This window comes from Onychostoma macrolepis, chromosome 08 (assembly GCF_012432095.1).
Source record: "Onychostoma macrolepis isolate SWU-2019 chromosome 08, ASM1243209v1, whole genome shotgun sequence".
Lineage (NCBI taxonomy): Eukaryota > Metazoa > Chordata > Actinopteri > Cypriniformes > Cyprinidae > Onychostoma > Onychostoma macrolepis.
The window spans coordinates 3,312,312-3,331,959 of NC_081162.1; the positions used below are offsets into that span (position 1 = coordinate 3,312,312).

The window sequence follows — 19,648 nt, forward strand, 5'->3', positions numbered from 1 at the left end:
TGTGATCATCGTAATATTGTACACTATCATTATGGTTTTTCAGGTGATTAATTTAATGCAGTAGTCAAAATAAAATATCCACCCTTGTAAGACTTGTGTTCAGTGGACTGAGTTCAGGTTTTGGCCAGAATTCATACAGCATTTATAAAACTGCTTGTATATCCTAAAATTATTAAGGAAATTATTTTTAATGCTTAAGTATTTGTTGAACTGCATTCTTCCACTAGCAGATATATTTTCTGTACAGAACATCTGCCAGTCAGCATTCATGTTTAAGTGTTTTTTATATATTTATTTATTATTTATTGCTACAATAAAATACATATACACTATCACTTACAAGTTTGGGGTGGGTAAGATATTTAAATGTTTTTGTCTTCAATGCACATCAAGGCTGCATTCATTTAATCAGAAATGAAGTGGGAAAAAATTGTGAAATATCAGACAATAAGAGGAAAAAGTGCCGCTGAGGTGAAAAACTTTCTCAAATCCTGATGCTCTTTGGAATAAGGGATAGTTCAACTCATAAAAATCATGCAAAACCAAGGCAGTCAAGGATGAGTAAAAAAAAAAGCCTTTATTTTGTCATAGCTATCATGTTAAAAATGTATCGGCGCACCGGGGTAGATGCGTATCATATGCACGCCAAACACATGCGTATCTTATGTACGCCAAAGTCAATTTTTGCGTATCAGTACCACGAGTTTTTGTTTTTGTTTGGCGTACTGTTTATACGCATTTTGATGAGACCGGCAACAGTGTCACTTTCTGAAGGATGCCGTCAAGGAACTGACTTCTGTTAGTTAAATCTAGAATACGGTGAAAGAGAAATGGAGGACAAAGGAAAAACATGAGCAGCATCTGCTCATAGCAAAGTAGTGAAATGATTTAAAATTTACCCAATTGTGATATAGCAATAAATCATGTGATTTACAGGTCAAACTTTAGTTTGAGGACCAATTCTCACTATTAACTAACTATTATTAACTATGACTTTTGACTCCATAAACTCCTAATTTGCTGCTTATTAACAGTTAGTTGATAAGTTTAGGTATTGGGTATGGTTAGGGATGTAGAATATGGTTGTTCTGGCCCCCCAATGCACCTTGCATACGTTCACAGACAGATAACTCCTCTACCAATCACCACGCTGACACCAGCGGAGACACAGTTCACTTCGTTTAATGGGTGACTGGAAGTAGGGTAGAACTGAAAGGAACAAATTGAATTTAAGTACACTGAACAAGGAATATTTCACATGAATTATCAGTGTAACATAAGCATGTATAAAATAACAGTGCATATAAGTTTGCATTTATGTGTATGAAATAAACTACTGTAACATCTCTCACATTTCAAACTGTTTACTAAATAAATTGCATCAAAATAAACGGTTAACAATATGTAACTCCAAGATACATAACACATTTGAGCATGACACAGTTAACACATGGTGACACACACACCACAAGTGAAAGTTTGCACTTAACACAAAATGCTATCAAATATAGGTGAATGACTTTTTAACATAAACTTACATGCCAACGATACTTCTGAAAGACAAGAAATGTAGCAGATGGCTTAAGATGAAAGGAACCACAATAACTGGCTGCTCTCTTCCACGCAATAGACTGAAGCTGGTCCTATACTTTGACAATTTGTAACTCTTAAAGCAGCCAGCATATTTTACTCTAATGTCACACATGACAACGCAATGGTCGTGTAGAATATGTGCTAATAAACAGCCAATATGCTAATAATATGCATTCTAGTTAAGAGTGAGAATTGCCCCCTTAAATAAAGTGTTATTGATTTACATGTATATGCACTGTTTTCCAGCATTAAGAGATATCTGGTCGTACAGTGGGAATGAGTCGTGTGTGATGAATAAAGAGCGTCTGCACCTGCTCCTCACTCAGTCATATTCACAGCAGAGCTCTGAGTCTGATTCATTAAGCTCTTCACGGCCGAGTGCGTGAAGCTAAACTCACTCTGACACATGCATACAGACCTCCTAATGTAGGCTGATGTGTCGGACATGGACCATTTCAGCACAGATCCGATTTCCACGAGGAAACAAGGCTCATAAAACGTTGAGAGCTAATCGTGGCATTCCTCAATGGCAAATTAGGTCGCTGTCATTTTTTGGATTCCAGTTTATATGTGGTTTTGTACAAAGGATGCACATCGTAGTGGATGAGAAAGGCAACACGTTCATGGACTATTACAGGTCTCCCATCAGATTAGTAAGTGCAGATAAGTGCAGATTTCACTCAATTTTGTCTTATATTTCAGCAGCTGCTTTGTCTAGATTCCAAATACATATTCAAAACAAGTTTTTATTTTGCTACTTTAAACTTTTTTTTTATTATTGTATACCAGCTCAAAATATGTTTAAACCATGATGAGCTAAACAAAAAATATCCTTTCAATATTAATTATATGAAAAAAAAAAAAAATCTGATGTGAGCATAAGTATTGGAACAGCTGCCTCACAGGTCTTTCTAAGTGATCAGCTGTGTCCTGTTACATTAATTCTTCAGATATTAAAAGCAGGGAATGTGTCCTTTCAGTTATATCCATTACTTCTGTATTCTGAATCTTGCATTCGATGATGACACACACAAACCAGGATGAAGACGAGGGAGCTGACTTTGAGAGAAAAGCAAGCAATTTGGATGCTAAAAGAAAAGAGGAAGTCAAGCTATAGCAAAAACAAAGGGCATGGAGAAATCAAGAGTTTGGAAACCACCAGCAACCAACAACTACCTGATCGGCTGAGAAAACAACAGTAGTTGATGACAGACAAATCATAAAAGCTGTGAAAATGAACCCTAAAAGACGTGTCTGTAAAATCACCAACAACTTCCAGAAAGCTGGGGTGATGCTCTGACAATCTACTGTCCTCAGGAGACTTTGACACAGAATTACAGATGCTACACAGCAAGATACAAACCTCTGACCAGCTCCAAAAATAGAAAGGCAAGATTAGAGCTTGCAAAAATCACAAAGGTGAGCCAGAAGAGTTTTGGAACTGTGTTTATGGACCGATGAGACAAAGATGAACCTTTATCTAAGTGATGGGAAAGCAAAAATGTGGAGAAAAAAAAGGGAACTGCAATGATCCCAAGCATACAGCCTCATCTGTAAAGCATGGTGGAGGTGGTGTCATGGCATGGGCATGCATGGCTGTCTCTGGAACAGGCCCTCTCAACTTTACTGATGACTTAATGTATGATGACAGTAGCAGAATGAATTTGGAAGGGTACAAAACCATCTTGCCTACCGATATTCAAGAAAATGCCACCAGATTCATTGGGAAGTGCTTCATATTGCATCAGGACAATGACCCAAAACACCCTGCCAGTTCAGTCAAGGAGTTTATAAGGGCAAAGAAATGGAAAGTCTTAGATTGCCCGAGTCAATCTCCAGATTTAAATCCGATTGAACATGAATTTCAGCAGCTGAAGAGGAGAGTAAAGGCAGAAACTCCCCAAAACAAGCAACAATTGGAACTGGCTGCATTAAAGGCTGGGAAAAGTATTTCAAAGGATGAGAGCAAGAGTCTGGTGATGTCTATGGGTCACAGACTCACTGCTGTGATTATGCACAAGGGATCTGCAACTAAATAATAGCTTTTAATCTTTTATATCTGCCTTATGTTCAACTGTCCCAATACTTATGCTCACATCAATGAGTGGGATGAACTCTAAAAGTGCTGTTCTTTTTATTTGGTAAAACATGTATGTGTTGAAACGGCTAATAATAAAATGTGACATTCTGTAGTTTTGTCTCATATTCATCTTTTCATCATATTTGCAAATGTCTTGACTCCACAGCCAACAGAACAATTTTGTCTTCACTGTTCCAATACTTTTGGAGGGCACTGTATTAGTACAAATATATTAATATTACATTCCATCACAATGAACAATACTGCCACAACAATTTTCAAAAGTTAGTGTCTTTACTACGGGGACAATAGTGTCTGTGAAGAACATGTTTGAAATTAAAAATAAAATGTGATTTGTGAAGAAGAGAGAGAAAAATCATCACTTGAGTAAATCACAGTAAATACTTTTGTGTGGGGTTTTCACTAAAGCTTCTCAAAAAGTGTGAAAATGTATAAGACATGTAATAAATGAAACATTATATATGTGGGATACATACAATTCTAGCTGTCAGCATTTTTTTTGTTTGTTCCAAATATTTTAAAATGGTCACTTCCATCACTTCCATTAACATAATTTGAAGAATATAATATAATATATAATTTTCATGACTTTCAGACAGAATTCTCCCATGATGCATGCAGTGTCTGCTGGGTGTGGGGGAAAAAAAAGCGTTTTAAAAGACTTTATTTGATAAAAGTTCACAGAACCAAACGTGTCCATATTGACTACAGTATGTGGTGATATTCACTCAAGTTGAGTCACTTTTTGACAGCCGTCTCAATTTCCCCGAATTGACCATGTACACACTCTGTTACTTCTGTCAGTCCTTTCAAGATTCAGATCCATGGATGAAAAACCCTGTCCTGACAGAGATGTACCCGACTGTCTGCCACCTGGAGGGCGTTTTGCCTATGGACATACATCAAATCTGCCACTTTATCTCTCGGTGCAGTGAATGAACCCTCAGACTAACACCAGTCCTCACCCTCAGCTCTGACACAGGCTGCTCGTCTAATTGGAGGAGATGTAGTTCCCGCTCGTTCTCCTGTCACTGCCATCTCACTGGATTCACACCAGACCCAAGACATCAGTCTCTAGCAGTCTGCTAGTGTGTGACACGAAGTTTCTAATAAGAGCAGCAGTCTGAGCGGAGGCATTATTCATGCAATCAGGAGCGAGCCCGCTGAGCTTGTGTAATAGGATTAAGGCTGCCATGGCTGGAGTTTTTTAAGGTTAGCGCAGGTGTTGAGAAGCTCAGGAGCAATAAGCACCTGCAGCTGTTGGACTCATTATAGTGCAGTGCTGATGTGTCCTGTAATGAGTCTGATAATGGCCATTAGAAGAGATGGCGTGGGTGGTAAATGAGTAGATTCCTCATGAATGGGAGAAGGGGGCTCAGTGGTGAGCTTATGTGTTTCTGTGTTAGTTAGATATTGAGTTTTATTTCGTGAAAATCTAAAAATGATTCAAAAACCAGGATTTTGGTATCATTTTATTATCACTTTCTGCAACTAAAACCCCTTGAAATCTGTTCATACTGTTCTTGAAACAAAATGGTATTTTACATTTTATTTCTAAGTACAGAAATGTAACTAAAAGAAATAACAGCACAAACAAATAACAAGATTATCTGGGTCTGTTATTCTTTATTAAAAGCAGAATTGCACACCAATCTCATAAATGAATGCAGAATAAGTAATACATTATGAATGCACATAATTATCGTGGTTTTTGCCATATATTGTATTTAAACATACTTATTAGCACTCAACTACTTGTACATAATAAATATATATCAAACAAATATTAACCATCAGATAATATAAAGCACAACAGGCATTCCAAAATATAGACAAATTTTGTAACAGTCTGGTTGGTTTCCATGTTTCAAGACTTGAACAAAAATTTCCACGCAGATCAGTTTAACATGCATTTTGTAACATTTTAATTTCATCTTTGTTTTCTACTCTACAAATTTGCTTTCTGTGTCAACTATAATTATAATACATGCAGTTTTTATGAGCTCATATTTATACTACACCATAAAAATAAGGCCCAATATGTTTATTTTTCACAGATGGCTTCCCCCCCCCACATATTTTAAATTAAAAGTTACAGGACCTGACCTCAGATTTACTTTTATTTCGATTTACTGAGATGTTCTTCCCTCTCTTAAATACATGTAAGTTTTAACCTAAAAAGTTAATGGACAGCTGCCCACATGTAAAATAATTTATATATCATAAATATATATTGTAATCTGTATCAGTCATCATAGCTAACCTTTTTTAGAGTTGCACCCAAGGGTGCTGGAGGACCCTATGCGATCCAGCCGTCCCCCGAAACAGCCAGACAGGCTTTTGCTCCGGGTTGACATGAGGAGATCTATGAGGCGGTTTCTCTGCGTATCAAACCCATCCGAGGGGTTGGTGTCCTCCGCCGGAGCTGCTTCTTCCTCTCTGTCTCTGTCCCAGGACGTGGAGGGCGGGCTCTGCTCCAGCGCTGTGTTGCTGTCCTCATAATCGACGGCTCTCTCAGGAGCCTCTTCTGCGGCCAGGGCCTCCTCAAACTGCTGCAGCAAGCTCTGGAGAGCAGACAAGAGTCAACCTAGCCATTCTGTTGAAATGGTTTCTTTTATTGAACTCAATATTCTTTGCATGCTCAAGATGATATTATTGTTTCTTTCCTGTTTGATCACATTAAATATCATTCAATTTAAGGGCTCGATGAAACTAACACCGTAAAAATGACCAAAAACGGTAGCATCTAAAACAACTGGTTTTATTCAAGTCTAAAAAATATTATTTAAAGGGACAGTTCACCCAAAAATGGAAATTATGTCATCATTTACAGTACTCACCATCACTTTGTTCCAAACCTGAATGATTTTCTTTCTTCTGTTGAAAATAAAAAGAACTTTTGAAGAATGAGGGTAACCAAACAGTTTCTGGTCTCCATTGAAAAAAAAAAAAAAAAAAAACTACGGAAGTGTTTGGCTACCCACATTCTTCAAAATATCTCCTTTTGTGAAAGAAACTCATACAGGTTTGGAACAACTTGAGGAACAACTTAAATTTTCATTAATGGGTAGACCATCCCTTTAACGTTCAGTCAACCATCCATTTATACCAAAAAAACAAACAAACATACTTTTCTGTGTTAAATGAGGTAGAAAAGGCTTGCAAGTTACCACTTTTTAACATAGTTTCTAGAGTAAACAGATCCAAACGTTCTAATTTCACTGCAAGTTCTCTATATATTTATTTCTTTATTTTAAGGGTTGAAAGCAGAAATACCTTCAGCTTGGCCATGTTGCTGGCGGGACTGTGTCTGCTCAACATGTGCGCTTGTACATCCATCTGGTGCCAAAGCAGGACCAGTAGTCCTGTGAGAATAAGTCCTCTGATCATCTCTGGGTTCTTCTGGCTGCTGGCTCTCTCTCTGAACTGAACTCGTCTGCCTGCTTGGCTCTTATAAAGGGACAGTTGACTGTCAGGAGCTCATCCTCTGTAAACTGTGTGAAGTGCATTCCGACACCTCATCTGTGATAACGCTCCTGGAGCAGATTTCCTTTTAAGTGGCTGTTTGTGGCAGTGAGAGGTGGCTCGCTGGAGAACTCCTGATGTGCGGCGCTGGGACACAAACAGTGACCTCAGGCATCATGGGGAATGCATCCGCTGCACGAGTGGCTCACATGGTTCCTGCATCACCTCACAACTGATACAAACTACAACTAACTATACCATAAGGGGTTAAAACAGATGATGGTCTATATATAGGCCAGTGATGATGACTGAAATGATGACTTTATGGAAAAATAGTAAAGGTAACAAACCAGAACCTTTACCCATGTGCATGTTAATGATAACTGAACTCATTTCTGTAAACTGATTAATAGACACTTTAATACCATTGGCGATCTAAAATCTTGAGTGAAAATACGTTTCTTTGGCAAATAAAACTAGTGAAGTGTCGATATTTGTCTGTCAGATGGCTGAATCTAAAATAATGTGGTTACTGTTTTGTTGCAGAATAAATGATGTAGCTGATAGGGGAGAATGAAACTTGTTAAATGTTTTACTCCAGTGAATATTATATATGTATAATACTATCAAAAGTAAAACTTTTGATAACATCTTCCATATCATATCTGTGTTTAAAATGTATTAAACAATAAACAACTATGAAACAGGGTTATTATACTTAGCTAAGTACTATAACTATAGTTACTAAAGTACCATAACTATATGTGTGTGTATATATATAAATATAATTTCTGCTTAAAAACATAATTTATTTTCTCATTTACTTCTAGTTTAACTTAACGCACTAAAATATTTAAAACTGTAGTAAAATAACTAAAAAACAGAAAATGTAATAAAAACTATATAGACAATAAAATACAAAATGAATAAAAATGACAAATACAGACCAAAAATTACCAAAACTACTTTATTATTATTATTATTATTATTGTACATCAAATTTTGCTATAATATTATTAAAATATGCTAAGGATATTTTCTATTTGAAACAATCTTTGTCGTCCCACTTTAGAAAATAATGTTTCAAACGTGGGACAGCATGTTTTGACTAATGTGGGACAGTCAAATATGCTATTTCATTCAACTGATAAAATGTGCATTAAGAAAGTTAAATGCCATACATGTATTTTTGTTAAATATTTGGGCTTATAATGCAGAAATATTATTTGTTTTAAAATCCAGATTCAAAATGTAGAGACTAGAGGACAATCGGTTTCTGGACCATGATGAGTAGCAGCAAGAACTACTAATTTTTGTTATGAAGTGTTTTTATCATCACAATTTGCTTAGCACATGCTTTTGAAAATACATATTCCATATTCTTACCATGTGCAGAGTACAGAAGTTAATTTTTTTAAGTTTAACAGTTTAAAAGACATTCCATGTTCTAAATTTTAGATCTTTTTTAATCGTTTATAAAATTATTTTGCTATCAATAAGTCCAATTTTATATTTTTGACTTCATTACATGGTTATTATTGTTGCTGCCATAAATCTGACATTTTTGTTTTTAAATAATTTAAATATATATATTTAATATATTTTGTGTTATATAGTTGCATTTAACATTCCACATGTGAACATATAGGCTAGTTTTTAAGACAAACTGATGAAGACAGCAAACACACTGCAGGCCTACTAAATTAATTAACCAAACATGGTTATGCACATTTAACCAGGAGTGTAAAAATTAACTATTTCTAACCCAAAACAAAGTGTCCCAGATTTGAGCACGAGCTGTCCCACATTAGAAAATCCACAAGTTCTAAAACACTTTGGCACAAGGAGCACTAATATATGTGCAATTTCCCCTTTAAGTACAATATATGAAAAATTTCTTCTGATTTAATGAGGGAACATCTTGAGGATTTTATAATGATAAAAGATTTTGATTTATCGTTTTAGCTTCATATGGGACTTTGAGACAAAATTCAAAATTGCAAAAAGTGTCCCTTATCCATTACCCTAATCCACCCTATTATTACTTCTACTACTACTACTACTAAGTATTAATAAAAACCACAATAGTGTCTCAATTATACTAAAATAACAAAATAATAATAATAATATACAAGGAAAATATTAAACTGTTTTGGCCAACAAAAATTTTAATTAATAATTTGATATATATAAAACATGTGCCAAACATGTGAACCAACGTGCCAGTTTCAGTTTGGAGCTAATTAACTACCTCTGGTTTCCCTTATTGATTAACAACTTATAAGTTTGTTATAACTTAAAAGCATTTTGTTCTAAATGTCACCACCAAACCTTGTGATAACACAGGCCTAAATTATACGGAATGTCACTGAAATGTTGTATCTAACTCGGGATAGTGACCTTGAGTTCCCTTGAGTAATGTGAAGCACTGCTGCTCTCCATGGTGCTGAAACAGCTTCAACGGATAATGATGCCCTGAGGAGGGACCGAGGAATTTCAACGACTCCAAGGGACGGTTTGATCAATGCAGTTTTTGTTGTCGGGCAAACAGTGCAAGAACTTTATTCTTCGTCCTAAACTATACTTCAGTATTCCAGAGCCCAATATAACCTTATCACATTATGATTTAAAACAGCTTGTTATGTATTCAATGAAAACTCATGGTGCATGTGTTCAGGTCAGTTTTGAGAAAAAGAAAGAAAGAGAGATTTCTGAAACCAAGGCATGTGTAAACATTTATTACAACTGATCTGAATGACAATTAAATTAAATATGCATATAAATATATAACTGGACTATTTAAACAATTTAATAAATATCTAAATAAATATGCATGATTAAGAACAATTTCTGGAGTCATATATAATAACAGTAAAAAATAAAATGAAATTAAATAAATCAATTTTGTCAGGTAACCTAAAAATGTGCTTTGATAGGAACATCTTGTTTTTTTGTTGATGTCAAAAATATAATTTAATATGACTAAATAAACTTGAATACATTAGGTTACACTAACAAAAGTCATTGTAAGGTCAGATCAAGGAGAAATAACTCTTTAAAGTAATACCAGCACTAAAAGTTTTTTTTTTTTTTTTTTGCAGCGTAGAAGCTCCTAATCATTAAGACTTCACCACTTCTTAGAACCTGAAAAAAGAGAAAACAGAGAATGTATAAGTTAGTGAACCATAAACCTGTATGTTAATATTATATCTGTAAATTAATGGGTCGAGAGAAACTTTTTTATTCAAAGTATGTTAACCGTGCCATACATAAATGAAGTGTTTACCTGAGCGTCCGGCTGGGTTACAGCCCAGGGTCGACATGGACCCAATTCTGTCCAGTTTGCTCCCGAAACACGCGGAATGTCTCTTGGAGTCCTGCCGGACTGTCCTCAAGTTCCGAGCAGACAGATAGTCCCTCATGTCAGTCTTGGGTTGAGGTTCAATGCGGGTTTCTTCAGGATTATCCTCCTCTTCTTCCACTTTCAGTGTTTGCTCTTGAGAAGAAGCGGGAATGGACTCCTCCAGTCGCTGTAGAAGAAGCTGAAAGGGCCGCATGTGGCTCATTAGTTTGCCCTATTGGGTGAGCATTATTAAGCACGTTTTTCTGTCTCATTCCAACAAGATCGCATGAAAGTGCATATCAATAGCACGAGTTTACGTTTCGATACACAGAAATTGACTTTGGCGTGCATATGTTACGCAATGGGTAGCCTAGGATTAGCTGTGTTGGGTGGATGCGTATCATATGCACGCCAAACACGTGCGTATCATATGCACGCCAAAATCAATTTTTTTGCGTATCAATATCACGATTTTCTCACGGTTTTTATTTGAGATGTTCGTCTTACCTTTAAGACATCCCTGTCCTCGGTGGTTAAGGCTGTGTTTTGTAGCGGGAACGCACCCATGAGCCGAACGCTGAAGAGTAAGAGAAGGCCGACTAGAGGAATGTCAATCGATTTCATGTTTCCTGATGTTTTTGCTGCTCTTGTGGCTCGTTTGTCGTTGTCTGTATACTCTCTCAGCGGAGCCTCGAGCTCTTTTATACTTTACAGATTGACACGCCAGTAATGTGAAGAATGGCCGCTGCATTCCGACACCTCAGTCTGATAAAGGCTGCTGTCGGAAATCAGTCCTTTAAAGCTTATAGACGAGTCCAAATGGGCCATACAGTGACGGGAACACCTCAATGATTTCATTAGCTACTCCTCTTCCCTGAAATCATTCACATCAAGTGTCTTACATGGCACTTTAAGGTAAGTTACAGTAGGATACATGAAGGTTTTACGCTTTATCTAACTGAATAATAATTAATAATGTCACTAACAAACACTGTATAATGTTAGAGTGGGCAGTTAATAGGCGGAAAATATATTATAATACATTAATATGCATTAACTGTGAACATTAATCAACGGTCTCAAGATTCAGTCACACTTTATCTAAAGGTCCAATTATCGCTATTAACAATTAACTATGACTTTTGCCTCAATACACTCCTAATTCGCTGCTTATTAATAGTTAGTGAGGTAGTTGTTAAGTTTAGGTATGATTAGAGATGTAGAATATGATGCAGAATGCGCTTTAAATAAGCACTAATAAACAGCCAATAGCTATGCTAGTAATATGCATGCTAATTTAATAGTGAGAATTGGTCCCTGTAGTAAAGTCGATAATTCATACGATTTTACTCAGGTTTACAGACGGAGCTGCATGCATATTTCAACATGATCTCACAGAATTCCGTGAATCTGTGGTGGCATCACGGAATCGCCGAAAATTCCGTGATGGGCTCACAGAAAAAATTCCGTGATGGGCTCACAGAAGTGATACCAATGTAAGTCAGTGACAGGCATCAGCCGTGCTCCACGCACGGAAACCCTTAGCATCAATATGCTGACGCGATACTGGGACATTTATCATCATTATTGTTCAGAACTGGGTAGGTTTAGGGTAGGGGTGGGGTCAGGTGCTCCAGTGAAAGTATAACTGCATCGGAGTCACTCTTTTTACGTGGTCCGATGCAGCGCTGGTGTTGAACCAGTGAATCCGTGCATGGACCACGGCTGATACCTTCTGTGAGCCCAGCACGGAACTTTCGGCGATTCCGTGATGCCACCACAGATTCGGGTTAATTAAGTCCGTGAACATTACACGGAATTCTGTGAGATCAGGTTGGCATATTTATACAAATCTTACGATTTTATACGAAAAACTGTTTTATGAGATCGGGTTGACTTTTTAATTTTATATATGAAATAGACACGTGGCGTGCACATTTGTACCAGCTGTTGCTATGCTTATTGCACCGTGTCATGTCAAATAGAAAGATCTAATTGAGACGTTGGTAAAGCATATGAAAGTAGGAAAGAGGAGGATAGCAATAAATGCTCATTAAGACACTATGTGTCCAATGTGTGTTCCAAGTATATTTGTATAAACGTTGAGAAATTATTTAGTTATAGAAAATGATTAGATGCAGGCCTCACTCTTAAAACATAAAGGTTCTTTATTGGCATCAATGGTTTCATGAACAACCTTTAACATGTAACCTTTCCATTGCACAAAAGGTTCTTTATAGTAGATTATTAAAATATTCTTCACACTATAAGACTAAATCAGTTCTTTTAAGAACTGCTCACTGAAAGGTTCTTGGAGGAATCCAAAATGGTCCCGTTTGACCCTTATTTTTTGAAGTAGCATAGCCTATCTGTAGCTATGGATAGGTATACATTACATGTGTATCACAGAGCTGATTTAAAGTGCTGGAACCACAGTGCTGATTTAACTTAATTTACAGTTCATAACAAATTTGGAAAAAACAGAGTTACGGTTAGGTTTTATTACTTATTATGACATTCGTGCATAGGCCTATATACTGTACAGATGGCTTGCATTGTTAGTAGGAATTACCAATCCTAGTTTAACTGTCCCAGTTACATATAAATCAAACCTCTTTAGAACAGAATGCCTGAGTTCTCTTCTCTTCATGCCTCATTCTCAAAATCATTTCAGTGGTTTTTGTGCTCAAATAGTTGGTTGCTTTACAGGTTGTTCTGTAGTCTCTGAATCCAACACGTTCTCACTCCCAACTCGTGAAATACTTTTCAATAATTTCTACTCTTACAAACCCATTTAAAGAATTAAATAAGTCTGGACATGATGCAAAGAGCAAATAACCGAGAGCAGTGGGGTTCCATACACGTTGAGAAATGACGCTAAAGGGGCACCCAGTGCGTAAAAAACTGACGCCAAGGGGTCCTGAATGAGTCCATATGTGATGGCATGTGAGAACGTGTTAGAGCCTATATAGGCAAACAAACTGTGGGCTGGATTATATACAGTATAACACCTAAAATTGAATAACAATAAAGGAAAGTTTCACTGAGAAAGAATTTATGTCATAAACGCTTAGTCAATCTATGTGTTACTTTACTTTTTCTAGTTTTCTAGTTTTTTTCTAGTATGCTGTTTGTGTTTCTGGGTCATGCCTAAATTCAATAGATCTCACCAACAGATATTTATTTATGTCAATAAATGATCCATGTGATCACAATAAATTGCACTATAGTTCCAGCATACACTGTAAAATGCTTATCATTAAAGCCATTTTTTTCATGGAAATCTGATTAAAAGTTTAATTTGCCAAAAACTGACTTATTACATTATGTTAGCTCAGGTAGAAATAGACTTCTATGGCCATCTTGGCACTTTTGAATCACTGATTCATGGTAAAATTGAATACTATTTCTAATACTGTTATATATTTGATTTTTGCCCGAATGTATTTCTTTATGTCTATTTTAACGAAAAAACCTAAGATATTACCATATGCATCATGTTATCTTCTAAGTTCATTGTCAAATTTACTCACTTTAGTTTTAGACCACATTGACACACACGTTATGCAAAATATTTATTTTGCAGCAATATACATTATCTATAACACGATTGGATTTATAGAGGACATAAATAAATACATAAATAAATAAATAGATGCAACAGTACAAAGCAGCAGTCATGGAATCTTCAAATACAAACTATGTAAATAAATAAATAAATAATGACCAACACATACAGCAACACCTGAACACAAATCTACGGTCTAAAGTGTGTCAGGTATTTCAAAGTCCCAACCTGCAAGAAGTGACATGACATGAAGTAATAAGACATGACTTGTTTTATTTCTAATACGCGTTTGAACAATTTTCCATATCTGGCCAAGATGACCTAACATCCTAGCATACCTCCGCTTAACACCCGAGTCCGCTAAAAGACCCGATTCTTTCGAGTCTGACCCCAAAGCAGCTCCTCAGCCCGCCTTTCTTGAATCGACTCCAGGAGCGCTTGGAAGTGGACAGTAAGTCGCCTAGAAGACGCTCGATGGCGCTATCTTTTCCAGCCATCGCTGAGTTGCGCGCATCTGAATCCCACATTTGTTCGTCCAGCGCGCTCTTCTCGGATCTCGCATCTTTCTGCTCCATCACCGACTCCTCCGACTCCATAAACGGCGTGTTCACTTCTTCATCTAACAACTGCTTAAGACTCTGCTATAAAATATACATGTGATTAGTCACAGTCTAATAAACGTTTAAGAGTGTTGCTAAAACTGAAAGACTCACCTGTAAACTGGTGACTGGTTTGGCACCGACCAAGTTTAAAAGTAGAAGTGAAGACACGCAGAAAATAGAGATGCTGTTGGCGATCATTGTTGCTGAAGTGGTCTGGAGGTGGTGGCTGTGCGCGGCTGCCTTGACTCTTCGCTCGTACCCAAGCACCGTGTCCAGGTGCGCGCTTTTATTTCGCCGGGAAAATCCAGCAAACCCTACGGGGAGGGCTCTTCATTTTCATCAGGACCCCACCTCGTTGACTGAACATTACAATGGTGACGTGCAGGAGGCTCCTTCCAATTGTCAAAGCATTAGATGTCAAGTGCGCAGAACATCATCTCGTGGTTTGTCATGGAGGTACAGTCAATAGCCTTAATGCGCACTTACACTCGTCTCATCCCAGTGTTTCTTACAGAAAGCTCCAAATCAGTGTACAGCATTTTATCCAACACTTTGTGCATTTAATTCCAGGCTTACACACATTGCCAAAGCAAGTTACCTTAAGATTGAGAAATAGAATGTTTTACCTGGACAGAAGTGTTTGGATATTTTCATTCACAACATTTATGTTCTTAAAATGCTCTTAAATTGTTAGCTCAGCATTGAAAATGTCAACATGTGATCGAAACGTTTTCTTTGTTACCTTGTTTTTTGTTTTTTGTTTTATTTTCAGTAAACTTTTATCTTTGATGTTGAGTGTGCAGACTTTTTTTTCAAGTATAATACTTTTTGGGAAACTGTTTTTGGTTTACGCACCTCGGTTGGATTGTTTTGAAGGCACTGTGAGTTTCTGGCTCTTAAAATGAGGCATGAAGCAAAACATCCCACTGGCTAGCTAGTACCTCATTTTGACTTAAGAAGAGTTTCCCCAGATAGTACGTCTGCAAGATGTCTGTTAAAGATCACTTGATCTGGAAAGCATCTGCTGTCTACAAACGTCTGACAGACGTCTTTCAGATGTCAGTTTTACATACATTCTAAATCACCAATATCTTAAAGACGTCTAATAGACGTCTATTTGACATCTAAAAGGAAACGTCCTATAGACGTATTGAAGATGAGCAAACACTAAAAAATACGTCTTGTAGATGTAAATGCAGACGTCAAATAGACGTCCCTGAGATGTACGTGTGCTATCAGGGTCATAAACTCTGAAAAACACTGCTTTCGGAGACAGTATATGAAGGTTTTGAAAGCAGCATAGATTTATTCTTCATTAACATATGATATCCCACAGTCCTGTAAATTTTATTTCCAGATTGTTTCATTTCTACAGATTATTTAATCATTGTAGTTGAATTTGTTCTAGATCATTAGAGTTGACAACATGATGCCTTGGAAGCCTGCCTGAGTTTCCTTAGGAGGTAAAGCCATTGTCTGTCAGTTCAGTTTGCCGGATTTCATGCAGGCAGTGTGTGGTTAACTCTCAGTCTGGGAAAGTCTTCTCAAAAGAGATCCCTTGCTTGTTCTCAAGGCGATGTGACTGCACAGCAGTGGGATTTTTATGTAGTGATGCAAAAGTTTCTTTACACACAAAGATGACCCAACAAAACAGAAGTAATGTCTCTTCAGAAAGCTTCAAACAATAGAAAGTACCACAGAATCCAAGTTTTACGCTGATTTTCCCATACGACAGGCTTTGTGGCCACCTGTATTTGGTAAATATTTGAAACACATTGAAACTCCAACCACAAAAATGTACAACACAAATCTCAGTACAATGGAAATCAATTTCTACACTATCTAATTTTTCAGCCAATCATAAAATGCTTTCTAATTTTCTCAAAAAGTGTAAACACCATGACTTTGTGGCTCTATCAAAACATTGTCTTTGGTCTTGGGACTGGCATAACAACATCGTCTCAGCCAATAGTGAGAGTTTGTGGTAAGACCATGCGACCAATGGCAGACAGCAGAAGTGTTTGGGAAACCTGTTTGAAAACAAGCATTGTTTTCGCATTTGCTTTGGTGACGCCAGTGGCTCAGAAATGACACACTTCAGCTTTAACCCATCGTTGTCCCTCATTACTTTCACATTGTCTGCTGGCTGCGCTTATTATATTCTCTCATATTTCATTCGGGCAGCTCTTAACTTCGAGCACAGTTCACTGAGCACTGCTCTTTCCCTGATGAGAAGCCAATGGGGCTAATTAAGATTTTAATGACAGGCTGCACTGCAGTCTGTTCCAAATGTCATTTATTTGCTAAAGAGATCATATTCATAATGTATAACAAAATGTGTTACAAAGAAAATGATCAGCAAACGGCAAATCGTAATAATTCAGTGTTTAGAATTACTTTATTTTGTTGTCATTTTAAAAATGTCTAATTCCAACATCACAACCTCACGATAAGTCTTTAAAATTTTTATAGCCACATGTCATTAGGCTTGCAGAGGGAACGATATCTTCCAGATGGCCTCCGACCTGTTTTCCTAATAGCTGCGCTAGATGCCGATGGCCGCTAAAATGCTAATCAGTCCCTGTTTGCCTTCATACTGTGCTCCAGTGGAAAGCTAGCAAGAGATCATCAGTCAAGCCCTGGCCACCTGTCCTCCTCATGCTGGGTGGAAACCAGCCTCGGGCCTTTATTGGTTTGAGCCAGGCCTCTCCCAAACCTGAGTATAGCCAGCGGCCGTGTTAGAAGGATGAGATACATTTATCTTAAAGTTACTACCTCTCCCTCCCTTGATCTTGCCATGAGACTCAAATGGAAATGTTTACAGGCTTTAGCTGCTCACAGGCTGCATGTTTGAGATCAATCTTCACACAAGCAGTTTAGCTAAATTAAAGGATCAATACAAGTTAAAGACGAGTTATTATTATTTTTATTTTTTTTGAGACAAAGACTGTAGTTGTATCTCCTGTGAAATATTATTAGTGCCATTTGCTGAGAGCATTACTTATTTTTCATAGGGTTATTGATTTAAGCAAACTCCTTACATTAAATCTAGCTATTATTAACTTGCAACATGCTAAGAACATGAATGATGTGACTTGTTAAGGACAGATAGTACTTGTCATAGTGATTTGACCTAGGTTTTGAACCCTGGGGGTAATAAAACAGAAAAATCCCATTCTGATAGATAGATAGATAGATAGATAGATAGATAGATAGATAGATAGATAGATAGATAGATAGATAGATAGATAGATAGATAGATAGGATGGATGGATGGATGGATGGATGGATGGATGGATGGATGGATAGATAGATAGATAGATAGATAGATAGATAGATAGATAGATAGATAGATAGATAGATAGATGGGTGGATGGATGGATGGGTGGATGGGTGGATGGATGGGTGGATGGATAGATAGATAGATAGATAGATAGTTAGATATATAGATAGATAGATAGATAGATAGATAGATAGATAGATAGATAGATAGATAGATAGATAGGTGGATGGATGGATGGGTGGGTGGGTGGATGGATAGATGGATAGATAGATAGATAGATAGATAGATAGATAGATAGATAGATAGATAGATGGATAGATAAAGAAAGAAAGAATACTTTGGACCAGCTTAAAAAATGCTCTAATTTCTTGCAGTCATGATTTGTGTTTTATTAATCAACAATATTTTATTGATTTTTATCAATTATTTATACTTTTTATCATTTTAATTTATACATTTCACCTAAATTAGCTATAATATAAAGGTATAATTTCCATTTATGATAAAACAACATATTATTAGTCAAATTATTACAAGTTTTATTTAGTTTACTTACTACAAATTAAATACCTTAATGAGCACGCGCACACACACACACACACACACACACACACACACACACACTTTGTGCATTTTTACTTTCTCGAGAAAAAAAAAAAAAAAACTAATTCTGTATGATTTATAAGCCTTTTGAAATATGGGGACATGGGGAAATGTCCTCATAAATCACCTTCTCCTTGTAATACCTGTGTCATACCCATGTCATTATACAAAGCTGTGTCCTCATATGTCACAAAAACACACACACAATAATAATAAAAAAGATAAAAAATAAATAAAATCCAAGCAATGTGAAGGGATAATAGAGTTAATAACTCTGACACTCTTTGTAGTCACACATATGCGTGTCCACTGAAGGAATCTCACAGATGATAAAACACAGGACGGTCTGTTGGACATTCAGCCTGTCAGCAGCATCCTCAATCTCACTGGAACGACACTCTTGAGTTTTATCATGGGACCTAATGGCAACAAAGCAAGTATATTACCGTAAATGAACACTCAGCAATCATGCCATTTCAATAAATAATGGATAACAGCAGTTTCCCGCTTGTAAGAAAATGAGGTCATATGGCAAAGGGGTCAGTTTGATTTATAGTGCATATGCAAATACAATCAGTTCTCCTCAAGTTCACACAGGTGTCCCACGCAGAGCAACCACCAACATGTTCCACTAACATTTGACAGCCTCAAGGTTTCTAAAAATAGCCACTTTGACCATCGTTTCTGTCATATAAATTCCACTTGCTTTGGTGTTAAGCTATCTAATGTGATGACTACATATTCTTCTTCACCATATTTTTGTGGTCACTAATGGTCAATAAACATTGAAACGTATGGGAATGTATTTCAAAGGTGAAATAAAGTTCTGTGAGTCTACTCCGAGTCATATTTACGTATGGAAGGAACTTGGATTTCCAGATAATTTAATTTATCATTCACTTTCAAGTTCATTAACACCTAACAATCTTCCGTTTTACCTGGATTGTTGCCTCCTTCCCAGCATCCCTCCCATGTCCCCTAAATTACATCATAGTTGACCCATGGTTCTGCGTTTGTCCAGCCCAGCGCATTCCAGACGACTGACAGCACTCCACACTACACCATCAGCTGTGGTGCTATTTTAGTAAAG

The 19,648-nt window shown here is 36.9% G+C and overlaps 3 protein-coding genes across 4 annotated transcripts; all 3 read right to left on the reverse strand.

Annotated features, from left to right (window-relative positions):
• Positions 1 to 5,277: 5,277 nt before the first annotated feature.
• Positions 5,278 to 7,129, reverse strand: nppa (natriuretic peptide A). Its single transcript, XM_058784868.1, has 2 exons — positions 6,971 to 7,129; positions 5,278 to 6,258 (listed from the first exon to the last, which is right to left on the reverse strand). Exons 1-2 carry the CDS (start codon positions 7,082 to 7,084, stop codon positions 5,953 to 5,955), a joined length of 420 nt encoding a protein of 139 aa, XP_058640851.1. The 5' UTR covers positions 7,085 to 7,129; the 3' UTR covers positions 5,278 to 5,952.
• A 2,734-nt stretch (positions 7,130 to 9,863) lies between these two features.
• Positions 9,864 to 11,218, reverse strand: nppb (natriuretic peptide B). Its single transcript, XM_058785358.1, has 3 exons — positions 11,010 to 11,218; positions 10,446 to 10,701; positions 9,864 to 10,303 (listed from the first exon to the last, which is right to left on the reverse strand). The coding sequence occupies exons 1-3, from the start codon at positions 11,124 to 11,126 to the stop codon at positions 10,287 to 10,289; spliced, it is 390 nt and encodes a 129-aa protein (XP_058641341.1). The 5' UTR covers positions 11,127 to 11,218; the 3' UTR covers positions 9,864 to 10,286.
• A 2,898-nt stretch (positions 11,219 to 14,116) lies between these two features.
• nppal (natriuretic peptide A-like) lies at positions 14,117 to 15,046 on the reverse strand. 2 transcript variants are annotated; one of them, XM_058785522.1, is made up of 2 exons: positions 14,784 to 15,046; positions 14,117 to 14,708 (listed from the first exon to the last, which is right to left on the reverse strand). In XM_058785522.1, exons 1-2 carry the CDS (start codon positions 14,868 to 14,870, stop codon positions 14,415 to 14,417), a joined length of 381 nt encoding a protein of 126 aa, XP_058641505.1. In that variant the 5' UTR covers positions 14,871 to 15,046; the 3' UTR covers positions 14,117 to 14,414. The 2 variants fall into 2 exon arrangements, with proteins under 2 accessions (XP_058641505.1, XP_058641504.1); XM_058785521.1 differs by having other exon boundaries at positions 14,117 to 14,711.
• Positions 15,047 to 19,648: the final 4,602 nt, after the last annotated feature.